The sequence below is a fragment of the Rhinolophus sinicus genome, linkage group LG11 (assembly GCF_036562045.2).
Source record: "Rhinolophus sinicus isolate RSC01 linkage group LG11, ASM3656204v1, whole genome shotgun sequence".
NCBI classification, from domain to species: Eukaryota; Metazoa; Chordata; class Mammalia; order Chiroptera; family Rhinolophidae; genus Rhinolophus; species Rhinolophus sinicus.
The window spans coordinates 14,301,646-14,310,506 of record NC_133760.1 but is presented as its reverse complement, the minus strand read 5'-3'; the positions used below and the strand labels follow the sequence as shown (position 1 = coordinate 14,310,506).

General features: G+C 54.7%; 1 protein-coding gene across 2 annotated transcripts; it reads left to right on the top strand.

Moving 5' to 3' along the window:
- Positions 1–116: 116 nt before the first annotated feature.
- KIRREL2 (kirre like nephrin family adhesion molecule 2) lies at positions 117–7,852 on the top strand. Of its 2 annotated transcripts, XM_019749968.2 has the most exons (16): positions 117–239; positions 475–624; positions 1,169–1,318; positions 1,481–1,641; positions 2,048–2,198; positions 2,476–2,581; positions 2,702–2,850; positions 3,157–3,284; positions 3,375–3,507; positions 3,802–3,902; positions 4,063–4,282; positions 4,754–4,858; positions 5,183–5,286; positions 5,595–5,660; positions 6,923–6,961; positions 7,231–7,852. In XM_019749968.2, exons 1-16 carry the CDS (start codon positions 188–190, stop codon positions 7,300–7,302), a joined length of 1,887 nt encoding a protein of 628 aa, XP_019605527.2. In that variant the 5' UTR covers positions 117–187; the 3' UTR covers positions 7,303–7,852. The 2 variants fall into 2 exon arrangements, with proteins under 2 accessions (XP_019605527.2, XP_074171842.1); XM_074315741.1 differs by having other exon boundaries at positions 6,923–7,852.
- The last annotated feature ends 1,009 nt before the right edge of the window (positions 7,853–8,861 follow it).

The window sequence follows — 8,861 nt, the reverse complement described above, 5'->3', positions numbered from 1 at the left end:
CTCGGCTGAGCAGACTTGAGAAACTCCAGGCCAAGGAGGGACAAGGGGAGCCGTAGCCGGGGGTGAAGAATCGGGCGCTAAGGGATCTCCGGGCTAGAGTGGTGGGAGGTGTGCTGTCGAGGAAGCCGTGGGCAGGGAAGCCAGCGCGATAGCAAGTCTACTGGATCTTAGGGGATACACATTCAGGATGCTGGTTCCCGCTCTCCTCGTTCTGTTCTTCTGCCTCAAAGGGCATGCAGGTACCGCGAGCGGCCGGGGAGGCGGTAAATATGGGGGAGGATGGTTTGACAGCTGCTGCTTTACTGGGGTGAATGGGGCTGAGGGCTCGGACTCCTGGATCTGAGGGAGAAATCTGGAAGCCTGGGCTTCTGGGGCTGAGGAAAGAGAGGGTTGGGGACTGGACTCCTGGGTCCTGAATGAGGGAGCTCTTCAATGTGATAAGCTCAGCTCTGCTTCCTGCTCCCATTCTCCTAGGCCTGTTGCCCCACTTCTTGCAACAGCCAGCTGACCTGGTGGTATTGCTAGGGGACGAGGCCCGGCTGCCCTGTGCCCTCGATGCATACTCAGGGCTGGTTCAGTGGACTAAGGATGGGCTGGCTCTAGGTGGTGAAAGGGACCTGCCAGGTGAGGCTTTCTTTCTACTCAGGGAGAGGCTGGCTCCAGGGTGGAGGTGTTGGGCTTGGGCTATAAGTGAAGTATCTATTTTGACATTTTCAAGTTTGGGAAATTAGTGGGCTCACGTAAACATTTGGGAGTCCTGAATTTTTAGCTTATACTTTTGGTGTAACCCATAAGGTTTGGGGATTTTTATTTTTATTGTAAATTATTACATAAATGCAGACAAGCACACAAAACATAAATGGAAGATTTGCCAAATAATTGTGAAGTAGACACCCATGTAACCACTACCCGGGTCCAGAAGTCCTCCTTATTCCTTTCCCTTATCATAGCCCACTCCCTTTGCACCCCAGAAGTAGAATCTAATCTGACTTTTATGGCAATTGTTCTCTGGCTTTTTTTCTGAAATTATCACCCCCAAGTTTGAAGTGAATCTGGATTGGGAGACGGTTAGTGTCTTGGCCCAGCACCCACTTTCCGTAGTGTCTTTCAGGTGTGGGATGGGGCTGGGAACTCAGAACCATGGTGACTGCCTCTTCCCTGATTCCAGGGTGGTCCAGATACTGGATATCAGGGGATGCAGCCAGTGGCCAGCACAACCTCCACATCAGGCCCGTGGAGCTAGAGGACCAAGCATCATATGAGTGTCAGGCTACACAAGCAGGCCTCCGCTCTCGACCAGCCCGATTACACGTGCTAGGTGAGGACCCAGCCCACTCATCCCAGGAGCGCCCAAGGGGGAAAGCCAGTCCTACTTGGGAGTCTAAGAATCCAGGGAGCACAGTAGAGTGGTCAGTTAGAGCTGGGAAGATCAGGGTCTCTGGGCCCAGGATCCAGCTCTGACCCCAGATCCACCCCACAGTGCCCCCAAAAGCCCCCCAGGTGCTGGGTGGCCCCTCTGTGTCTCTGGTTGCTGGGGTTCCTGCAAATCTGACCTGTCGGAGCCATGGGAATGCACACCCCACCCCTGAGCTGCTGTGGTTCCGAGACGGGGTCCGGCTGGATGGAACCACTTTCCATCAGGTCAGATGCAAGTCCCTGTGTTAGCCCTTGCCCATTTAGGGAAATGTGGGGGTCCACTCAGACCACGGGCTCATTCAGAGAAGAAAAGGGCATGGGAGGACAGGAGTTCAGAGGTTGGAACCTTTGGTGTGTGATTAAGGATAAGGACTCTAGGGCTGGACTACCTGGGTTCAAATCCTGGCTCAGTCACTTGCTAGTTTATTGATCTTGAGTAAGTAACTTAACCTCTTCTGTCCCACAGTTTCCTTATCTGTACAATGAGGATAATAGTAGTATGCACCTCATAGGGTAATTTATCGTGAGGATTAAATAAAGTGATCCTTATAAGTGCCTAGCAGAGTGCCTGACACATAGTAAGCACTATATAAGGGTAGATGAAATCATTATTATCATTTATAACCTCCAGACCCTGCTGAAGGAAGGGACCACTGGGTCAGTGGAGAGCATCTTATCCTTGACCCCTTCCAGCCATGATGATGGAGCCACCTTGGTCTGCCGGGCCCGGAGCCAGGCCCTGCCTGCAGGGAAAGACACAGCTATCACACTGAGCCTGCAGTGTAGGTGCAGTTGTACACTGGGCCCTAAGCCGGAGGTCCTTGGGAGAAAGGGGAGCTGGAACCTGGACTCCAGGGCATGAAGAAGGAAGGGCTATGGACCTGGAGTTCCTTGGGGGGAATTGGGAACTGGAGGCCTGTCTGGACTCCTAGCTCAAAGGGAAGAGGGGACTGGGGACCCACACTCCTGAGGTAGAGGGGCTGGGAATTGGACCCCCAGGTCTTCAATGGAGATGTTCCAGGTCCTTGACCACTGCTGATTATTGGCCCACTTCCACAGACCCCCCAGTGGTGACTCTGTCTGCAGAACCACAGACTGTGCAGGAGGGAGAGAAGGTCACTTTTCTATGCCAGGCCACAGCCCAGCCTCCTGTCACGGGCTACCGGTGAGGACCAAGATCACCTCTCCACAGCCAGAAGCACAGGCTTGGGGAGGGCAGTACTGGGACATGAGTAGGTGTGCCTGGGGAGCAGAGACAACACTAAGAGCCCCACCACCTCCACAGGTGGGCAAAAGGAGGCTCCCCAGTACTCGGGGCCCGAGGGCCAATGTTGGAGGTGGTGGCAGACGCCTCATTCCTGACTTCACCAGTGTCCTGCGAGGTCAGCAACGCCGTGGGTAGCGCCAACTGCAGCACCGCTCTGGACGTGCAGTGTGAGCCGCCGGGGATCGTGGGTGTGATCAAAATGGTACTAGCTTAAAGGGGCCGGAGGCTAGAGTGGGGCGTGGCTGCGACGGGCTGTGGAAGGAGGTGAGACCGGCATAGTACGTAGGCAGAGTTTGGCTGTGTTGAGTCAGTGCCGAAGTGGAGCTGGGACGGGGTGAGGGCAGGGCCAGGGCGTGTAAGCAGAGTTGTGGACAGGAGCCCTATACTTGGGTTCTCGAGGGTGCCGTTTCTGAACGGCGAATCCTGGGTCAGATGTTGCAGCCTCCCCAGTCACCTGACCCTCTCTCCTCCAGTCGGGCCCATTCTGCTGGCAAAACCCGAGCCTATGTCTGTAGACGTAGGGGAAGACGCCTTCTTCAGCTGTGCTTGGCGCGGGAACCCGCTCCCTCGGGTAACCTGGACACGCCGCGGGGGCGTACAGGTAAGGCCTGATCTGGGGCTAGTGGTGGTGGCAGGCAGTGGATGGAGCTTCCTCCCAAGGTCCTGTCCCTGACGCCCCTTCTTATCCCAGGTGCTGGGCTCTGGGCCCACGCTCCGTCTTCGGTCGGTGGGGCCCGAGGATTCAGGTGACTACGTGTGCAGGGCTGAGCCGGGGCTCACGGGCCTAGGGGGCGGTGCTGCGGAGGCCAGGTTGACTGTGAACGGTGAGAGAGCGCTGCTTCCTAGAGGATTGGGCACGTCCTGGGACCGGGATGGGCGGAGGGGCCTAAGTCTAACGGGAGTGGGAGAGACCTTGAGAGGGGAAGCTTTATAGGGACGGACCTGGGGTTACCAGCTGGACCAAGTGACCGAGAGCCTCGGAGGGGTTCGGAGTTTGCTGAGGGGCGTGGCCTGGTTGGTTGGGGTTAGCGGGCAGTGCCTGGGCCCGCCTTATTGAGAACTGGCTTGGGGGGGAAGGCGGGGCCTCTCCTCTGATTAGTCCACTATCTCCAAACCAGCACCCCCAGTCGTGACCGCCCTGCACTCAGCGCCGGCCTTCCTGAGGGGCCCCGCCCGACTCCAATGTCTAGTCTTCGCCTCCCCGGCCCCAGAAGCCGTGGTAAGGGAATGTCCCTGCTCTCCTGACCCACCCCACAGTGATCCCTGACCTCCCAGCCAGAACCCCAAAACTGCGTGACTTCCTCTGATTTTCCCGAACCCCTCCCCGACCCCTCCCGCCCTCCCCAGTCTTCTCTGACCTCCCTCTTTTGTGCCCCCAGGTTTGGTCTTGGGATGAGGGCTTCCTGGCGAAAGGGTCGTGGGGTCGGTTCCTGGTGGAGACGTTCCCAGCCCCGGATAGCTACGGGGGACAGGGTCCAGGTCTGATTTCTGTGCTACACATTTCGGGAACCCAGGAGTCCGACTTTAGCCAGGGCTTCAACTGCAGTGCCCGGAACCGGTTGGGTGAAGGAGGCACCCGGGTCAGTCTGGGCCGTAGAGGTGAGACCTTAGGACTGAAGACCCCAAATCTGAGAATCCCACACCCCAAAAATGCCACAATCCCCAAACCGAGGACCTCCAAATGCAGAGACCACCCCTCCAAAACCTTGGGAGCCTCAAAACTATGCGTCCCTTGAATTCTGAGACCCCAAAACAATAAATGCCCTCAAATAAGGAATCCTAAACTGAGACACCCGTCCTACTCAGGGGCCCCAAAGAAAGGAACCTCCAAAGTTAAAGTCCCTCAAATTCTAAGATTCCCTAAAGCCAGGAAGTTTAAACTTGTGGAATCCCAATTTCATGAGCCCTTAAGTCCAGGAACCCAAGCTAGGGGACCACAAACCTTGGGTAGCCCAAGTTTGGCAACCTTTTGAACCCAGAGACCCCAGCCCAAGCCCTAAGTCCCTCTTCCCCAATTCCTTCTCAGTCTTCAGCTCAGCCTCCTCAGAATGTTCTCTCTTCTCCCTGCAGACTTGCTCCCCACTGTAAGGATTGTGGCTGGAGTGGCCTCGGCAGCCATGACACTCCTTATGGTCATCACTGGGGTGACCCTTTGCTGCTGGCGCCATGGCAAAGGTCAGTACCCAAGCTCCACCCCAGCGCCCTTGCCCCCACCCCCACAAAACATGTTCACCCTGCCCACTAACAAACTGGGCGTTTGGACCTTGTCCCAGTGCTGCCTCCCATGGGGCTTGGCTCACTTTCAGCCCCTGGTTCTTCCTTCAAGCCCTAACTCTACTTCCTCAGGGTCACACTCCTTGCCCTCTCAGGCCAGGGCTCTAATTGGTTCCTAGCTCCTAACCCAGTCCTTTCTCTTCCTGCTCATTGGTCTCCACAAACTGTGACCTGCCCCATGGCTTACCTCTGTCTCCCCCCCAACCCCACTGTTCCTGGCCTCAGCCTCTTTCTCCAAGCAAAATAACCTGGTGCGAATCCCAAGCAGCAGCCATGGCTCCAGTTCTCGGGGTCCTGAGGAAGAGGAGACAGGCAGCAGCGAGGACCAGGTAGGAAGCCAGGGTCCCCAGACCTGACTGTGCCCCTAGAACCAAATAGAAACCCAGTCTCAACTGGGCCCCTAAACTCAAATTGGGCCCAACATTGACCCCAGACCCAAATGTCCCCCAAATCCAAATATGGCCCTGACCAAGTTATTCCCTAGATCCAATATTTCCCCAGAGCCCTTTGTTTTCCTGAGTCCAGATGCCAGCTCCCTCCTGTTTGGTCTCCACTATCCAGTTGAGGGTCCTTGGGTTCTGGAGCTGGGGCAAGAGGATCCTCTAACAACTCCCTCTCACTGACTGCCCGACCCCAGGGCCCCATTGTGCAGACGGATCACAGTGACCTGGTTCTGGATGAGGAGAGGGCTCTGGAGACCAAGGTGAGTGTTGGGAAGGGTCGGACTCGCTTCTCTGTGTCTCCAACTCTCTCCCTGCTTCTGTCCCCTCCTTTTATGATCTATTTCCTGCGGAGCTGGGACCTAGCCCCCTCTGCTCTCTGCTTCCTGCCTCCTGAGCTATCTCATTCACCTTCACAGCCTCAGTTTGCATGTCTGCTGACTCTGCCCACATAGCTGTTCCAGCCTTGGCCTTCATCTTGAGCCCCAGATCAGTCCTCTTTCAGGCCTGGATGCCTCTCCCTGGTTGCCTCCCCCAGGCCCCTTCCACCTACCATGTCCCACATTGTCCTTACATCTCCCCAGACCAGCCCCTCCTCTGGGGGTCCCATCTCAGGACAGCCCCACTACTTCATTCCCCAGTCCAGAGCCCTTCTCTTTCTCCTCTGTACCTAGCACACGCTTTCTGCTATTCTCTTGGCCTAAAACACTCCCACCTTCCTTCCCACACCCACCTAATTCTCTCCCTCCATTCCTCTGGTCTCAGACATTTCTTGTTCTATAAACCCCATGCTTCCCTCCTCACAGCCCTGATCATTCTGTCTGTGTTTCGACTGTCACAGCCAGGATCACTCTGATCTGGGTTTCCCCATCCCGACTTGATCACTATGCTGAAGGTTCCTCCATCACAGCCCTAGTTACTCTGCGCGGGCTTCGCCATCATAGCCCTGATAATCCTGTCTGTGCTTCCTCATCAAGCCCCATCACTCTTCCTGTGTTTCCACCATTGCAGTCCCAGCCACTCTGCCTGTACTCCCCCCATCAGAGCCCTGGCCCCTCTGGGCTCTGTCTGGTGATCTGTCATTTCCCCTTTGGCCTGGGATCTCCATGAGGGCAGATCCCGGTCTATCCTAGTGATAGCTGTCTCTAGGAGCCGCACAGGGCATGACACGGAATCAAAGTCTTGGGGCTGTTGGGCAGATGAATGAATAAATGTCTTGGTCTCAATCTCTCTCTCTTGTTCGCCCTGCGTCTTTTTCTACACCAGCAGACCTATATCCCTCTGTCTCTGCCTTTCTCTGCCCATCTCCTTCTGTGTCTTTGTCTCTTGTCACTGTTTTTCTGCCTTACTTTGTCTTTCTACTAGTCTATATGTCTGTCTCTCTGTCTCTGGGTCTCTGCCTGCTCGTTTCTTTTTTTTTTTTTTGTCTCTTACTAGGTCTGGCTCTATCTCAGTGTGTCTGTCTGTTAGTGGCCCTCATACTCCTATACCCTCACACGCTCACAAATTCCATTTGTCCCCTCAGGACCCAACCAATGGTTACTACAAGGTCCGAGGAGTCAGTGTGAGCCTGAGCCTTGGTGAAGCCCCTGGAGGAAGCCTCTTCCTGCCAGCTCCCTCCTCCCTTGGACCTCTGGGTACCCCTCCATTCTATGACTTCAACACACACCTGGGCATGCCTGCCCCCTGCAGACTGTATAGAGCCCAGGCAGGTTATCTTACCACACCCCATTCTCGAGCTTTTACCAGCTACATCAAACCCATGTCCTTTGGAACTCCAGATCTGGCTCCTGGGACTCCCCCCTTCCCCTATGCTGCCTTCCCCACATCTAGCCACGCACGTCTCCAGACTCATGTGTGACATCTCTTCAACTGAGGAGTGCTGGGATCTTCAATTTGCCATAATGGATTGTCCTGGTTTCTGAGGAACCAAAGCAAGTTGGTGACCTTACTCCTCCAAAACTGAACATTGAGGAGAGGGATAGATCATAACTATTGCCTGGGTCATTGGTGTACAGTTTGTTCGGCCAAAGGGATGCCCCAAGTGGGAGCAAGATGGCCACTATGTCCACCTGTTCCCCTGTGTAAAAGAGATTCAAGATGCCTACTGGGCCTTTTGCAGAGGAATAGGGACAGGAGGTGATAAGAGTTAGAGGCAGGGATGGAAGTTGTTCCCAGACACTGAAAGAAGATATTTCAAGATAACCACCTTGTACTGAGAAGAAAGGTAACATAGGGTAGATTAGGATGGAGTCCAGACTAGGACCTTACCTGGCTGTCCCTGAGGGGCACTTTGTTTGGCCAATGCTTGTGCTGGCAAGATGGCTGTTCACTCTTTGGGAACCCAAGATGGCCACCATCTTGATTCCCTCTACCTTCCTTAAAGGCCCTGGGAGAATTAGGCCCAAGGAATGAGGATAGGGTGAGATCTGCCATTGGACTGGGTGGGGGTGGAATCAGGGGATGAGAATATTTATGTTTAATTAAAAAAAAAAAGTCAAAGAAGTGACTGTGCGTTCAGGATTCTCTTGGCCTTATTACCCTCCATCAAGGAAAGGATCCATCAAGCCTGCTCCAAGGCCCTTCCTCTACCCTAAGCTATGAAGTGGCTTAAGGAGCAAATTGGGAGCTACCCCCAAACCCCTTGCTACATGTTTAATGCTCCAGGCTCTTTTACTATATACATCTACACAAACATATATGCACAAATGTACACGTATGACAAGGCTGCCCCATTGGCTTGGGGAGGACAAGTATTCTACACTGTCATTTAAGGAGACAACACAGTGAGCCCTGAAGGGGAGGCAGGGGAGGGAGAAGCTATGTGTGGGAAAATAGAAATACCCTGGTACTTAGAACAAAGATGGGAGTCCAGACCCTTGTCCTGAGGTGCTAGGTACCTGACTCAGGTCATCCTTTAAAAAGGGGCCTGGGAGCTTTTTGTCATGGATCCTTGAACTAAGAATTAAAGGTCCAGACACCTGAGGGCCTTTGGAAGCGGAGCAGAAGGCCTAGGGCTCTTGGGTCTTAGGGAGAAAGGGCTGGGAGCTTGGTCCCTGGTCCTGAGAGAGACGGTATTTGGGACCCAGACTCCTGGATCTGAGGGAGAAGAGGGCTGTGTTTTGAGGGAGAAAACAACTGCTGTGTTTTTGACTGGGGAAATTTTGGACGCCTGTATTCCTGGGACCTCAAGAGAGGAATTTGTTGGGGATGGGGGAGTATCTCCAACGCTGACAATCCCTGGAAGAGAAGGAAGCTGATTTGTGAGCGTCTGGGTCAAAGGGAGGAGAAAGCTGGGGATGAGGACGCTGAGGGAGCACACAAATCCACAACCGTGGAGCCTATGACGTAGCCTCCTGGCTAAGCCCTAGCATGAGGTGGGACACCTGGAATCTCAAGGGGACGGGGGCTTGACGCAGGCCCCCACCCAAGGTTTCGGAGCTGCTCCACACTGCGCAGAGCTG

Bases quoted from the DNA above. Each gene is read 5' to 3' on its own strand.
- KIRREL2 (XM_074315741.1), top strand. From the start codon at position 188: ATGCTGGTTCCCGCTCTCCTCGTTCTGTTCTTCTGCCTCAAAGGGCAT. The intron at 2,199-2,475 runs GTAGGTGCAGTT...CCACTTCCACAG, and splicing joins TATCACACTGAGCCTGCAGT to ACCCCCCAGTGGTGACTCTG. The intron at 5,287-5,594 runs GTAGGAAGCCAG...GCCCGACCCCAG, and splicing joins CAGGCAGCAGCGAGGACCAG to GGCCCCATTGTGCAGACGGA.